This window comes from Pristis pectinata, chromosome 3 (genome assembly GCF_009764475.1).
Source record: "Pristis pectinata isolate sPriPec2 chromosome 3, sPriPec2.1.pri, whole genome shotgun sequence".
Lineage (NCBI taxonomy): Eukaryota > Metazoa > Chordata > Chondrichthyes > Rhinopristiformes > Pristidae > Pristis > Pristis pectinata.
The window spans coordinates 81,825,667-81,842,330 of record NC_067407.1 but is presented as its reverse complement, the minus strand read 5'-3'; the positions used below and the strand labels follow the sequence as shown (position 1 = coordinate 81,842,330).

At 41.9% G+C, this 16,664-nt stretch overlaps 1 protein-coding gene across 1 annotated transcript in view; it reads right to left on the bottom strand.

The window, feature by feature from the left end:
• Positions 1–16,664, bottom strand: part of cfap61 (cilia and flagella associated protein 61) — a 127,354-nt gene that overhangs the window by 56,121 nt on the left and 54,569 nt on the right. The window contains exons 16-18 of the mRNA XM_052011226.1: positions 12,163–12,290; positions 7,696–7,791; positions 5,589–5,757 (exon numbers count right to left, since the gene is read on the bottom strand). Of these exons, the coding sequence (XP_051867186.1) occupies positions 5,589–5,757; positions 7,696–7,791; positions 12,163–12,290 (393 nt within the window). The remainder of the gene's footprint in view (positions 1–5,588; positions 5,758–7,695; positions 7,792–12,162; positions 12,291–16,664) is intronic.

The window sequence follows — 16,664 nt, the reverse complement described above, 5'->3', positions numbered from 1 at the left end:
CTATATAATAAGAATTAACAGGATATGTGTAATAATGTTAATTATAAAAAGATCCAGGCTATAATATCATTTTGTCACTTCAGTTGCATCTGAAACTAACTGTTATTTTTGAATGTGATTTATTTTCTTCCATGTGGGTGAATAGTTAACATCTGCATTGTGAAGTTTTCGGATAAACCTTTGCAAAGTGAAGTTATTAATTTGCATTTTGCACACTTAAGTTTTTATTTTAGACATTGCATCCTGAAACTTTTGACTTCATGCATGAACATCTTGTAAATGATTAATTCCTTAGTTTCTGCTTTCATGAGTTGTGCTGGAGAGGGTATTGATTTGGCCACTAACAAAGTAAACACAACACGGGAAGAGAATGATTCCTGGGATAGCAATTTGTCATATCACTTGGTATACTCTTAAGTTTAGAAGAAAGACTGGTGATCTCATTGAAATGTACAAAATTCTTAGTGGCTTGACAGGGTAAATGCCAAGTTGATCTTTCCTTTGGCTGGGGTGTCTAGAACCCAGGGTTACAGTCTCAAAATAAACTGGCGATCATTCAGGGAATATATGAGGAGAAATTTGTTCACACAAGGGATTGTGAATTGTTGCAATTCTCTACCCAAGTGGAGTGTAGAGGTTCAATTGCAGAGTATATTTAAGCCAAAGACTAATAGGTTTTTAGATATTAAGGGAATTGAGGGATAATGGATTACTACAGGAAAATGGCATAAAGATTTTATTCAATGCTGGAGAAGGCCCAAGAGGCTGAAGGACTGACTCCTGCTTCAGGTTCTCATGCACTTATTTTCTTATGTTAACATGCAGTAGCTATTTTCCCATGGTAGTGAAAACGAATCCTGTTCCCACAAGAACACAAGAAAACAGGAGCAGGATTAGGCCACCAGGCCCCTGAAGCCTGCCCCATCTTTCAACAAGGTCATGGCTGATCTATGCTGGCCTCAATTCCTCATCCATGCCAGTTCCCATAACCCTTAATTCCTCAATCTTTCAAATATTTATCTCTCTCCGCTTAAATATTTCTAATGATCTGACCTCTACCACCCTCTGGGGCAGAAATTTTCCCTACCTCTAAGAGATTTCCATGCACCCCAGTTTTAAATGACTGACACCTTAAATTGCAAGTATGCCCCCTTGTTTATGATTCTCCCACTAGTGAAAACATCTCAACATCTACCCTGTCAAGCCCCCTCAGGATCTTATATATTTGAATAAGGTCAGCTTTCATTCTTCCAAACTCCAAGGAGTACAGATCAAAACTGTCTAGCCTCTTTTGATAAGACAACCCTCTCGTAACACGAACTAGCCTGATGCATCTCCTTTGGAATGTCTCCAATATTAATACATTCTTTTTTTTTTAGGTAAGGGGACCAAAACTGTGCACAGTATTCAAGGTGTGGCCTCACCAGCACCTTGTACAACTGGAATAAAACCTCCCTGTTTTTAAACACCAGACCCTTCACAATTAAGGCCAAAATGTCACTTGCCTTCTTATCTAGTGTTCCCCAACTACTGGTGCACTTGTGTGAAGTGAAATCTTATATTGTTCTAAAATAGAAAATTCCCAACATTTTTGATTTTAATTTGGTTTCTCAAAAGGTTAGATGAAATAAATAGAGTGGCAAGAGACTCATAGACACAGCGGAATAGCTGTTGGAGATGGGTCAATAACAAGATGGGCATGATTGTGACATATGGAAAGATCAGAGAGAAACCAAAGACAGAGAGAGTTGCAGGTTCAGAGCTAAGGTAAGGGAGAACCAACAGCACTGTTTAACATTGTGGGCAAGAATTTTAGTCACTATTACAATGCAGGAAATGCAAGAGTCAATTTGTGCACAGAACTTTCCACAAATAGTATAAAAATAATTTCCAGATAAATTACCTTGGTGCTTTACAATTAAGCAGCCATCAGCACACACAGCTAGCTTTACATGTAAAGAGTGGCCACTTGGTATGGTAACCAAGAAAGAAATAAATGCATTCAAGGGAGTAGCAGAAAGAGATTTAGCAAAAACAGGAAATAAATGAGAATACAGAGACACGAGATTCTGCAGATGCTGGAATCTGGAGCAACACACACAAAATCCTGGAGGAACTCAGCAGGTCAGGCAGCATCTATGGAGAGAAATAAACAATCAACGTTTCAGGTCAAGACCCATCATCAGGACTGGAAAGTAGAGGGCAGAAGCCGAAATAAAAATGTCGGGGGAGGGGGAGGTGTATGTGCAGGCAGGTGATAGGTGAGTTTAGGTGATAGGTGAGTCCAGGTGAGAGGAGTAAGGTAGGAGGGTGTGAGTGGGGGAGGGGGGAGAAGGAAGAAGCTGAGAGGTGATAAGTAGAAGAGGCAAAGGGCTGAAGAAGGAGGAATCTGGCCGGAGAGGGCAGAAGACTATGGAATAAGGGGAAGGAGGTGGGGAATAGCTGGGCAGGTCATGAGGGCAGGGGAAAGGGGCCACAAAGAGAAAAAAAAGTGGGCAGAGAAGAGGGGATGGGTTACCGGAAGTTAGAGAAATCGATGTTGAGGCTGTCAGGTTGGAGACTACCAAGGCAAAATATGAGGTGTTGCTCCTCCAACCTATGTCTGGCCTCAACATTGCAGTAGAGGAGGCCAATGGATAGACACGTCGATATGGGAGTGAGATGTGGAATTGAAGCGCATGGCCACCAGGAGATCCTTGCTTTTGTGGTGGACGGAACGAAGGTGCCTGACAAAGTGACCACCCAATCTGTGTTGGGTCTCACCGATGTAGAGGAGGTCGCAGTGGGAGCACCGGATGCAATAAATGACACCCTCAGATTCACAGGTGAAGTGCTGCCTCACCTGGAAGGACTGCCTAGGGGCCTGAATGGTGGTGAGGGAGGAGGTGTAGGGGCAGGTGTAGCACTTAGTGCGGTTGCAGGGATAAGCGTTGGGAGGGTCATCTGCGGGGAGGGTTGAGTGGACAAGGGAGTCATGGAGAGAGCGATCCCTACGGAAAGTGGAGGTGGGGGGGAAAGGGGAAGATGTGCCCAGTGGTGGGATCCCGTTGGAGGTGGCGGAAGTCGCAGGGAAAGATGGATGCGGAGGCTCGTGGGGTGGTAGGTGAGGACAAGGAGAACACTGACTCTTATGTTGGGGGGTGGATGGGGTGAGGCAGAAGTGCGGGAAATGGAGGAGATACGGGTGAGGGCAGCATTGATGGTGGTGGAAGGGAAACTCCATTTACTGCAAAAGGAGAACATCTCAGATGTCCTGGAGTGGAAACCCTCATCGTGGGAACAGATGCAGTGGAGGAACTGGGAGAAGGGGATGGCACCCTTGTAAGTGACTGGGTGGGAAGAGGTGCAGTCAAGGTAATTGTGGGAGTCAGTGGGTTTGTAAAAGATGTCAGTGGTTAATCTGTCTCTGGAGATGGAGACAGAGAGAGATCCAGAAAGAGGAGAGAGGTGTCGGAGATGGACCATGTAAATTTGAGGGCAGGGTGGAAGTTGGATGCAAAGTTGATGAAATTGACAAACTCAGCATGGGTGCAGGAAACAGCTCCAATGCAGTCATCACTGTAGCAGAGAAAGAGTTGGGGACCATTGCCAGTGTGGGCTTGGAACATGGATTGTCTCATGTAGCCAACAAAAAGGCAGGCATAGGTGGGGCCCATGCAAGTGCCTGCCCATGGCTACACACTTAGTTTTGAGAAAATGGGAAGAGCCAAAAGAGAAGTTGTTGAGGGCAAGTACCAGTTCAGCTAGATGGAGGAGGGTGGCAGTGGAGGGGAACTGGTTGGGTCTGTTGTCCAGAAAGAAGCGGAGAGGCCTTCCTGATGGGGGACGGAAGTGTACAGGGACTCGACGTCCATAGTGAAAATGAGGCGGTCAGTGCCGGGGAACTGAAAGTTGTTGAAGTGATGGAGGGCATACGAAGTGTCATGGATATAGGTGGGAAGGGACTGGACCAAGGGCGACAAAATGGAGTCAAGATATGAAGACACGAATTCAGTGGGGCAGGAGCAGGCAGAAACAATGGGCCTACCAGGGCAGTTGGGTTTGAGGATCTTTGATAGGAGGCAGAAACAGACTGTGTGGGGTAGGGAAACCATGAGGTTGGAGGCATTAGAGGGGAGACCTCTGGAGGCGATGAGGTCAGTGATAGTGCGGGAGACAATGGCCTGATGCTCCTTGGTGAGGTCAAGGCTGAGCGATAAGTAAGAGAAGGTTGACGTCTTTCCTCGGCAATGTAAAGGTCCATCTGCCAGATTACAACAGCACCACCTTTATCTGCGGGTTTGATAGTAAGATTAGAATTAGTGCAGAGAGAGTGGAGGGCAGTGCGTTCAAAGGGGGTGGGGTTGGAATAGGTAACGGGAGTGGTGAAGTTGAGACGGGTAATATCCTGTCGGCAGTTAGAGATGAAGAGATCCAGAGCGGGCAGAAGTCCAGGATGAGGTGTCCAAGAGGAGGAAGAGGGCTTGAGGAGGAAGAAGGGGTCATCAGTAGGAGGTAGGGAATCCTTGCCGAAGAAGTAGGCTCAGAGACGGAGGCGATGGAAGAAGAGCTCGGCGTAATGGCGGGCACAAAACTCCCTGAGGTGCGGGTGCAGGGGGACAAGGATAAGGCCCCTGCTGGGGACAGAACGTTCAGCCTCAGAGAGAGGAAGGTCAGAGGGATGGCGATGACATGGCAGGAGTTGGGGCTGGAGTTAAAGGAGGGTAGAGGGTTGGACCTGGGGTCAGAGGAGGGAGGAGAGTTAGAGGGGTCAGTGAAGGTTGAGGTGGGAGGAAGATGGGGGCTCAGAGGAGTGAGGGGGGCATCAAGGGGTAGGGGAAGGCTTGAGAGACCAGGGGTAGGTGAGGAGTAGAGGTGGAAGCAGAGGAGCAGTTGGACCCAGTGGCTGTGTGAGAGATCTCAGCCTGGACATAGCAGGGGCTGAGGTCAGAGCTGGAGGCAGCCAGGGCCTGGGGGCGGCCGGAGCCGGAGGCAGCGGGGGCCAAGGCCTGGAGGCAGGCGAGCTTCCGGTCCTTCCTGGATGTGAGGAAGATGAAGAACCAGCAAAGGACGAAGTGTCGGAGAGGTCCGTGGCAGGTCGTGGAGAGTGAGGCCCAGAGCTGTGGCAGAGACGGAGACAGGGCCCACAGGTATCTCCTCATGGCGGCAAGGGTGGCATGTAGAATCCGGTGGGAGAAGCGGAGGGAGTAGCAGTCAATGGAACGCAGGTATCTGGGATGCTTGTTGGGACCAAACTGGGAGGCCTGGAAATGGAGCTGGAAGCCTTGTGGCACAAGATGGCGGTAGAGACAAGTTCCCAGGAAGGACATGTGGCTGTGGAAGCGAATCTGGGTGAGCACATGGTCAAAGAGCTGGAGAGCAGCAGAGATCACAGAGGGGAAGCAGTGAGAAAGGGCCTCACAGAACTCTCTTCAAAGAGAGGAGGAGAGCTTCTTCAGGGTAGGCATACCTCGAAGAGACTTTGCAGTGGAGCAGGCAGCAGAAATGAGTGCCTGGGAAGGACTCAAATAAATGAGAATGATTGTGTGATATCACATTCATTAAATCATATCTACTACATATTTTGCTTAGAGGATATTTAGACTTGCCTGGAACTGTTGTCCTGTGCAAAGGATTAGATGTTCATATGGTACCTTTGTGCCTCCAGTTACAATTACATGTTTGCCAGCTCTGTCAATACCAATCATCTTGCCAACCACCACATTAACCCAGGATTGCAATGACATCAGTGCATAATCATCATGTTCATAGCTGTGACTGCAGAGGGAAAAAATATTGACAATTTTACTCCTTCTAGAATTAGTTAGGCATTTTGTAGACAACGAGTCCACACTTTATACTATTGGCTAAACTAAGCTTGCAGTCAAAGATCATGGCATATTGACTAAAAATTTTCTGGATAGCTTGGAGCAACCTAAATGAAATCTCAAAGGGTAACAGGTCAAATTGAAGCACTATTCGGTTCACCTTTATAATATTTAGTTGTACGTGATAACATTTCCACTTTATAGCTAAGAAAGAATTTGCAGATATAAAGCATCTCACACATCCACAGGACATGACAAGACTACTGATGAAGTGGTTTTGTTGTCAAAGGTGGTAGTCACTTCAGAATCAGATTTATTATCACTGACATATGATGTGAAATTTGCTGCTTTGTGGCAGCAATACAGTGCAAAGGCATAAAAATCTGTAATTTACAAAAATAAATAAATAGTGCAAAAGAGAAGGAATAACAAGGTAGTGTTCATGGGTTCATAAACTGTTCAGAAATCTGATGGTGGAGGGGAAGAACCTGTTCCTAAATCATTGAGTGTGGGTCTTCAGGCTCCTGTACCTCCTCCCTGATGGTAGTAATGAGAAGAGGGCGTGTCCCAGATGGTGAGGGTCCTTAATAATGGCTGCTGCCTTCATGAGGCACCGCCTCTTGAAGATGTCCTCGATGGTGGGGAGGGTTGTGCCCATGGTGGAACTGACTAAGTCTGTAATCCTCTGTAGCCTCTTGCAATCCTGTGCATTGGAGCATCCATACCGGGCTGTGATGCAACCAGTCAGAATGCTCTCCACCATACATCTATCGAAATTTGTAAGAGTCTTTGGTGACATACCAAATCTCCTCAAACTCCTAACGAAGTAGAGCCCCTGGCGAGCCTTCTTCCTGGTTGCATCAATGTGTTGGGCCCAGGATAGATCCTCTGAGATGCTGACACCCAGGAACTTGAAGTTGCTCACCCTTTCCACAGCTGACCCCTCAATGAGGACTGATGTGTTCTCCTGACCTCCCCTTCCTGAAGTCCAGAATCAGTTCCTTAGTCTTGTTGCAACACCTCTCAATCAGCCAATCTATCTCACTCCTGTAAGCCTCCTCATTGCCATCTGAGATTCTACCAACAACAGTGGTGTCATTGGTGAATTTATAGATGGCATTTGAGCTGTGCTTAACCACACAGCTATTAGTGTAGAGAGAGTAGAGCAGCGGGCTAGCACACATCCTTGAGGTGCACCTGTATTGATAGTCAATGAGCAGGAGACGTTATTACCGATCTGCACTGACTGTGGTCTCCCAATAAGGAAGCAATAAGATAAATGGCCAGATAGCCTGCTTGTGAATGGAGTTGCTTGAAGGATATGTATGGCTAGACATCAGCATAACTTCTCTGTTCTTCTGTAAAAAAAAGTACCTTGGATCTTTTATTTTCACCTCAGTAGAAAGTAGGGTTTTGACTTAACATCTTATCTTAAAGATCTTCAACAATACAATACATCCTCAGCACTGCACTGAAGCAGCAGGCAAATTACATATTGAAGTCTGACTCATGACGATCTGATAAGGAGATGGCAGTGCGACTATTCGGCCAAGATGCTGTGTTTATGATCATCAAAATTATACTGCAATGAGTGTAAGGGAAGGGGCAAATAAGTTTTTCAGTAAGGACAAGATGTAAAGTGGAAGATATTTCATGTAGAGTATAGCACATAGACAAGTTGGGACAATTTTTGATTTCTATGTAATGTAACTCTGTGTGATGCTTCCAACAATAAAAGAAGAACTTCTCATTGCCTATATCCAAAATGAGCTCTCTTTTTTTAATTGTTTGTGCATTTTTTCTCATTTGTGCATCTTATTGTCATCCTCCATTACATAAATGCTTAAAATAAAACATGCCAAATAATTATATCAGTTAATACACATACCTTCTGGTTTGGAATCTTCTACATGTGGCATATGAATGGGACACAGGGACTGCACATTTTGAAATCAATGTAATGTTATTGAAGCGCAGGTGTGGGCTGCAAAAAAGTATCAGATAACTAAAAAAACAAATGAATTAAATAAGCAGTAATCAACATAGAGCCAAATATGGAGAGCACTAGAGAGCAGAACTGGGAAGTGAAACCTGCATTTTCTATACATATGGACTAACACGAAATCTAGCAAAACACAACCAGGCCACTAAATTGATCTTCAGTTAAGTCTGTTGCTACTGCAGTGCATGAATGGCAAAGTGTGCCCTCATCTCCCTGTGTACGCAGAAGCCTAGATAAATCAATGGACTACATAATGAAATCCAGCCTCCAATACAAATTTGATGGCTATAACTTTGAGGTAAGCTCCCTCTCCAGGAGGGCATACAATGGCTTGTGAACCTTGAATCAATTTATACATGTTGGTTCAGCCATATGCATAAAGAAAAACTGCTGTCATGCCCTCTTCAAAGCAGGAATGTGGTGATTTTGCCTAATAATGTGGAAGATATATCCAGACTATTTTTAATGCTTTTGGGCTATGATAAAAGCATTAGAGGAGGGGATAGAAGGACCTAGAATTCAAAACATTAGTAGTCTATTAGGTTGGTGATTATTGAGTGCTGGCATGTTTAACTAACATTCTGGTTGTGATCTTCTAAAATTTACTTGATTCTGAAAAGGTCCCAGCAGATTGGAAAACTGCAAATGTAATTCAAGATCAGAGGGAGACAGAAAGCAGGAAACCAGAAGTCAGTTAGCCTAATATCTGTCATTGTAAAAATGCAGGAATACATTATTACAGAAATAATAGCAGGACATTTAAAACCTCATAATACAATTAAGCAGAGTCAACAGGTTTTATGAAAGGGAAATTGTGTTTGACAGACTTATTAGATTTTATTGAAGATTTAACAAGCAGGGTGAATAAAAGAGAATCAGTGGATATACTGTATTTGGATTTCCAGAAGGCATTCACACACAAGATAAGAACTCATAGCAGTGGCAAGAATATACTGTATTAGCATGGATTGAGGATTGGCTAACTAACAAAGGACAGAGAATTGAGATAAATCATCATCAGATTGCCAAGCTGTAACATATGGCATGCCAATGGGATCTCTGCCTAAATAACTGAAATGAAGGGACCAAGTATATTGCAAATTTGCTGATGATACACAAAATAGTTGGGCAAGCAAATTCTGAGGAGGACACAAACAGTTTGCAAAGGCATACAACTAGGTTAAGTGAAGTTTGTCAGAATAGTATAGTGTGGGTAAATGGAAGGTTATCCACCATGTCAGGAAGAATGGAAATGAGGAATATTGTTAAGATGGAGAAATAGTGAGAGTCAGGGTCAACACGTTCTTGTATGGGTGAAAAGTAGGAAGAGCAAGTCTAAGGAATCCATGGATGTCAAGGGATATGAAGGGTTTGATAAAGGGGACAAAAGGAAACATATAGCAAATATAGAGTACTGAAAACAGGTGAGCCCTTCAGGAGTATAGAATGTGTAGGAGGTACTTAAAAAAGAACCAAGGAGGGCACAGAAGTCACTGGCAGACAAGATTAAGAGCAACTGGATAAACAGGAAAAGGGCAGGGCCCATTAGGGACCAAAGGGACAATCTACGTGTGGAGCCAGAGGAAGTGGGTGAAGTCTTAAAGTGAATACTTCTCATCTGTATTCTCAAAGGAAAAATATATTGTAATTGCAGATTTCATTAAGGGCAATGGGTATGGCTATGTTAACATTAACAAGGAAGACATATGAGATATGTTGGGGGGCATAAAAGTGGATAAACCCCAGAGCCTGATGAGATGTATCCCTGGCTGCTGTGGCAGGCAAGAGAGGAGATTGCTGGGGCCCTGATGGAGATTTTAAATCTTCACTGCCCACAGGTGAGGTGCCAAATGACTGAAGGAAACAAATGTGATAACTTTATTCAAGAAGGGCAGCAGGGACATGCCAGGTAACTACAAGCCAGTGAATCTAATGTCCGTGGTAGGGACAGGATTAATCTACACTTGAAAAGGCAGACGGAGTGATCAGAGATAGTCAGTACAGTTTTGTTGGTGGGAGATCTTGTCTGATTAATATGATTGAGTTTTTTGAAGAAGTATTAATATATATTAAAGAGGGCTTTGTTGTTGTAGTTAACAAGGAAGGCTAGTCCAAAAGATTAGAGTCCTTGGGACCTAAGGCAAGTTAGCAAATTGGATCCAAGTTGGTTTGATAATAGGAGACAGAGGATGATTGCTTTTGTGATTGGAAGCCTGTGACCGTTGGTGTACCAGGGATCAGTGTCAGGGCCCTTATTGTTTCTTATTCGCATCCAAGTCATTGACGAATATGTAGGAAATATGATTAGTTAGTTTGCAGATGATTACAAAAATTGGTGGTGTTGTTGAAGGTAGTGTTAAGCTACGGAACAATATTGATTCACTGGTAAATTGGGCAGTGCCATGGCAGATGGAATTTAATCCCAAGGTGATGCATTTTGGGAGGTGTAATAAGGGTAGAATATCCATCATGAATGGTAGGGCTCTATAGAATATTGAGAAACAAAGGGACCTTTGTGTACAAGGCTGTATATCTAAAGGTGGCAGCACAAAGCAGATAAGGTGGTGAAGGTAGCATATGGGATGTTTGTCTTTATTAGCCGGGGCATAGAACATAAGAGCATGATGACCATGGTAAAAATGAATAAAGCCTTGGTCTGGCCACAGCTGGAGTTCTGAGGAGATTTACCAGAATGTTACCTGGGATGGAACGCATCACTAATAAGGAGAGACTGGATAGGCTGGGTTTGTTTTTCTTGTAGTTGAGGCGGCTGCGGGGAGACCTGATTGAAAGATACAAAATTATGAGGGGGATAGGGTAGATAGTAGGAAACTTTCCCCCATAACGAAGATGTCAAAAACCAGAGGAAATAGGTTTAAGGTGAATAGAAAAGGTCCAGAAGGGATTTGAGGAAATTTTTTCACCCACACAGAGGGTGGTTGCAATCTAGGATGCAATGCCAGAGAAGGTGATAGAGGCAGGTACTCTCATAACATTTAAGCATCATCCCGACAAGCACTTGAACTTTCAGGGCATAGATGGCTATGGACCTAGTGCTGGTAAATGGGATTGGTAATTATGTTTACTTGATTATCAACATGGACATGGTGAGCTGAAGGGCCTTTTCCTGTGTTGTATGACAATTGTGCATACCGAGTTAGTTGATCTCAATTATGGCAGGGTTTGGAAACAAATGAATGGTCTTGGCTAGTAGGGGGACAGGTAGGGCTCAAACCATCTCGTGAGTTTTTCCTCATCTGGTGAGATTTTCTTATAACTGACATCTGAGTCATTGAGAGATACAGCATGGAAACAGGCCCTTCAGACCACCAAATCAAACACCCATTTACACTAATCCTACATTAATCCCATTCTCCCTACATTCTTTACAACGCCCCCCAGATTCTAGTGTTCACCTACACACAAGGGCAATTTGTATTGGCCAATTAACATACCAACCTGCACATCTTTGGGATGTGGGGGGAACTGGAACACCTGTAGGAAACCTATGTGGTCGCAGGAAGAAAGTGCAAACTCCACATAAACAGCACCCGAGATAGAATTGAATACGGGTCTCTGGCACTGTAAATCAGCGGTTCTACTAGTGGTACCACTCTGCCGTTCCAGCGCCACTGTGCCATCCAGTGATTACTGCTGTAAAGTACAGGTATGCAAATGAATCATAGAACAGTACAACACAGGAACAGGCCCTTTGGCCCACGACATCTGTGCCAAACACCATGCCAAATTAAACTAAATCTCTTCTGCCTACACTTGATCCATATCCCTCCACATTCATGTGTCTGTCTAAAAGTCTCTAAAACGCCACTATCATATCGGCTTTCACTACTACTCCTGATAGTCCATTCTGTGTAAAACCAATCTCTGTGTAAAAAATTTGCCTCGCACATCTCCTTTAAACCTTCTCCCTCTCATCTTAAATGCATGTTCTCTAGTATTTGATACCTCTACCCTGGGAAAAAGATTCTTACTGTCTACCCTAGCTATACTAAATAGAATGCCAAACAATGCCAACAAACATTGCACATTTTATATCAATGTCATAGAAGAAATTAGGTCACTTGATAGTGGCTTTAGAGGATTCACGCCATTCCTGGATCAGTATTTTGGCATGAATTAGCATGTTCAAAAAAAGGTAGAGAAGTTGAACATGTTACAAAAATGCCTAAACCTCAGAGTAAAGGAAGAAATTAATTATAATTGTTCTACTGATGTTCAGAGGGTACTCGAGCTGCATTCTGGCAGTTTAGGACTTGATTGCAATTGTTTATTTCCACCACTATTTTTAGTGTGTAAAATCTCAGAGCCATTTAAAACGTAGAATTATATTACCAGAAGACCAATGTTTCTAGGAAGGAAATCCCAACTTCAGATGCACCAACCACCACTATTCGTGAATTGATGGTTACTTTTGGCTCCAGCGTCAACTTTCGGTTAATGTGATTTAGGGCATATTTTGGCTGAAAAGGAACGCACAAAGATTATGAAAAATACCAACATTTTTTTTCTAATTTTCTCTTAATTTCCTCTGAAACTATTGAATCTGCTCAAATATGGTTCATTGGGGACCTGGTCCTACCGATGGTTCAGAACGTATGAGCCTGGCCAATGAATGAAAAGAATATTCACAATATCAGAATCATACTCTTGACACTACATGATATTTCACACACAATCATGCCTTCCTGTAGATGATACAGTTGATTTTTCACCTTCCAAGTCCAGAAACACTGAGGCTAATCAAGTAATTAGAGCCCCCACTGACATCTAATAATTGAGCAGACTGGAGATGCAGTCAGGAAACCTTTGATATGCATTGCTTTGTACCAGCCACCTAGTGTGATTGCCTGCTTAGAGAAGTGTTGACATTATAAATATAGCAATATTAGTAATGCTCCTCCTGTGGTATTGCTTAGTCAAGATTAATTACATTCTGGTTTATAACTGCAGGAATATTCTAACATGTACTGTGGAATCCATCATTCTGCTCCTTTATAAGGAACAGATTAAGGTGGTAATTTAACTATAGACTATAAAATCTAATCATGAGATCAATTAGGAGGTTATTTGTTATTGATAGGAAAAAGAAGGAGCTTGTAAACTTACAACTTCTTGACTGATAAGTTCTTCCAAATATCCACTCTAGGTCAACAAGAAATGATAGCATTACAGTCATGGAGTAATGGAGAAATACAGAATGGAAACAGGCTCTTCAGTCCACTGAGTTTGTGCCGACCATCAACCACCCATTTACAACAATCCTACATTAGTACCATTTTTTTCATTATTTCCTATTTTTGAATCATACTTATGACAATTTGAAGTTTCACAGGTATGCACAATTAAAAAGAACATGTTCCACTGTTCAAAAATGTATCTATAAATACAGATTGAAATTTCAGTATAATTAGTGAATCATAGCATCACCATTCACATACAAGAGTGACGGTAGATGTGGATTATGATGTCAGTTGTCTGTTGAACTCAATCCCAATATTCCTTTGTAATGACTTCACAAGAGACAGTACAGAATATTAATTAATTTGTTTGAATAAAATTAATTCTGTTATATCTGTGTCAAATCTTTCTTCCGTTCATGCCAGTCCTCGGACTTTGAATTTAAAAATGTATTATTATGATTCTCTGTGACACCTTTTATCTCATGGACTCATTAGATGCATTTTTTTTTACATAAAAATGTGTAAATTCTAACCTTCCTCTAGCATTCAAATGGAACACTTCAGAAATGTGATTAAATTTTTAAACATTTCATTTGTCACCTAAAACAAACCGACAAAGCTGCTAATATGATCCAGTAATGTTTGATAGTGTGCGATAATGCATCAAAAAGATACAAATATTTATTATGCACTGGGTTTTCTGTTATATGACAAATCCAGCATGATGCATTTTCAACGTTGATACTATTTCAATATTCAAGATTATGAATTGTCTGAAAACCTTTGAAAATCACTCTCAGTAATAAAAATTTTAGCTTTATGCTTTTTGCTTCCCGTATTGGGTCCATAACATGTTCTCAATGACTCTTGGGGAAATCAGATCTTGTTGATGCATAATGACATTTACATAAGAGTAACAGTAACTGAAATATTATCTCATTAAATTTCTATACATTTTATATCCACCATATATAAATTCTCTTTGCGCTTGGAATTTCGATGTGATTCAAAAATATTCACTGCGACTGATATCATTTGAAATACTGTTTCTGCTCTGAAAGAGAAATGGATAGTAGCAGTTCAGCATTTCTTCCCCCATGGATGACAACAGAATAGATTGAGAAACAGAACATGAGATTCCAAGCACATTACACAATTCCCCGAAGATTACAGCTGTTGTGCTTCAGTAATCAGTGCTCCTTTCATTTAGGCAAGGCACACACTAATTGGCCTCAGAGATTTTAAGATTAGGTGGATTGGTCCCAGAACACACCTTATTTCAAAAACCCATTAGCAGAATGAACTGAATATGGCACTCAAAGGAGTGATCAAACCTGATTGCTGGTGAGATCAATGTAATGTTATTTTTCTTTGGTTTACAAAATTGAGTTTCTTTTTATCTCCTTTTACTTGTATCATGGGATTTACCCATTCGTTAGTATACTTTTCCTAAAAAAAACTGTTCATTCTTACTTCTTCATTTGGTGAATTCCAACTGACAATATTACATATTCCAAATAAAACTGTATTTAAATATAATTATAGCTCATCAGAAGTCTGCCTTATTACATATTTTTCCATGTTAATAAAATGAGAAAAGACCGAGAAATTAAGCTGTAAAGCAACAATTTTTTTTTAGATATCCTTAGGACCCAAAATGGATGGCAAGTGATCAGAACCGCAACACCAGCCACAAAGGGTAAGACCAAACAAGAGGTATCCTTTACCTAGCAGGTGTTAGCATTTGAAAATAAGAGGCCAAACACCTACTTCAAGTCCCTGCTGTGAAACTGGCTTGCTCTGAGGCTGTTAGCAACATTGTAAACTACAATCAGAAATCAGAAGATGCTGGAAATATTCAGCACATCAGGCAGAATTAACATTTCAGGTCGGTCAGTTCTGGGACTTAGATCTTCTGATGGTAAAGGAACAATGACATATTTCCAGGTCAGGATGATGTGTAACTTAGAGGGGAATCTGCAGTTGGTGATGTTCCCGTGCACTTGCTGCTCATGTTCTTTTTGGTTGTAGAAGTTTCAAGCTTAGGATGTACTATAGGTGAGTAACTACAGTGTATTTTGTAGATAGCATGCATCAGTGATGGAAGATATGAATGTTTACAGTGGATGGAGTGCCAATCAAGTAGGCTGCTTTATCATGGATGGTTTCAAGCTTCATCAGTATCATTGGAACTACTCTTGTCCAGCTACATGGAGAGAATTTCATCATGCTCTTGATTTGCACCTTGTAGAGTGGAAAGTTAAGAAGAGAATCACTTACCACAGGCTCTGACCCACTCTTGTGGCCACAATATTTGTAGCCAGTCCAGTTGAGTTTCAGGTCAATGACAACCCGAGTTTGCTGATGGTGCAGACTCAGCAATAATAAGGCCATTGAATATTCAGGCTATGCAATTAGACTCTCTCTTGTTGGAGATGGTCTTTGCCTGGCATGCACATCATGAATGTTACTTGCCACTTATCAGCCCATACTTTAATGTTGTCTAGTTCTTGCTGTGTGCAGGAATACAATGCTTCTTTGTCTGAGGTGTTACAAATAGAATTGAGCATTGTGCAATTATCAGTAGACATCTCCACATTTCCTCACCATCAGCTGAAGATGGTTGAGCTCACCACACTGGCCTGAGGAACTCCTGCAATAATGCCCTGGGGATGGGAAGTTTGACTTCCAGTAATCACTACCAATTCACTCATATCATTTGTGAAACAAAATATCAATGTTAGATCGGATGAATTTCCATGTAGGGTAATAAAGATGAATACTATAAGTATTTAAGCAAATATGCTTAAATGCTGTGATTGTGGAATCAAAGATGGACCGAATGAGCTTTCTCATCTACATTTAACTTAAGATCTCATTAGTGAATCAACAGAGGTGCTAACACTACTAGGAGTGAAAGGCAGATTTAACTTAACATACAGCAAAGCAGAGACTGGGAATCCAGTGGAGCAGGAACTATGTTCTTCAGTCTTATGAATTGCCCATTAGAACTTAAAAGTGCAGAAACATTGATACTTCTATCAAGATAGAAGTACAAAATAACCTTATTGTTGACTAAAGTTAGCAAGTAAAACATGGAACATGACAAGACATATACCTCTCCTTGCCTCATATTCCTTAATACCAACAAATATCTATCAACCACAGATCTAATATTAACAATTTGGCAAGCATCGATGGACCTTTACAAAAAGAATTCTAAATTTCAACCAGCCTTTGCATGGTGGAACTGTTTACTAATTTCACTACTGAAGGGCTTGCCTCTAATTAGCAGGTCTGTATTTTCCAACCAGCAGAAATCACTTTTCTCCATCTATCCTGACTGTTCCCTGTAATATATTGAACATTTCCAATGAAGTTTCAACTCAACCACTTAAATTCCAGGGTATAAAAACCCATTTATCAATCACAATGGCCTCTGTAAAATGTCATGTCGTTACAGGATAACGGAGGTTAAAATAATAAGCATGCCCAATTAATCCGCACATGCTCAGTGGAAAGTGGGTATGTAAAAACTCTGTGTGGCTATTCATCACAAAGATTTTAGTTTCCAACAAGATGTACTTTGGCTGGAACAGGCCTTAATTGAAGATGAAGAGCTGTGAAGAGTGATGCAACACTGGAAAATGGGGA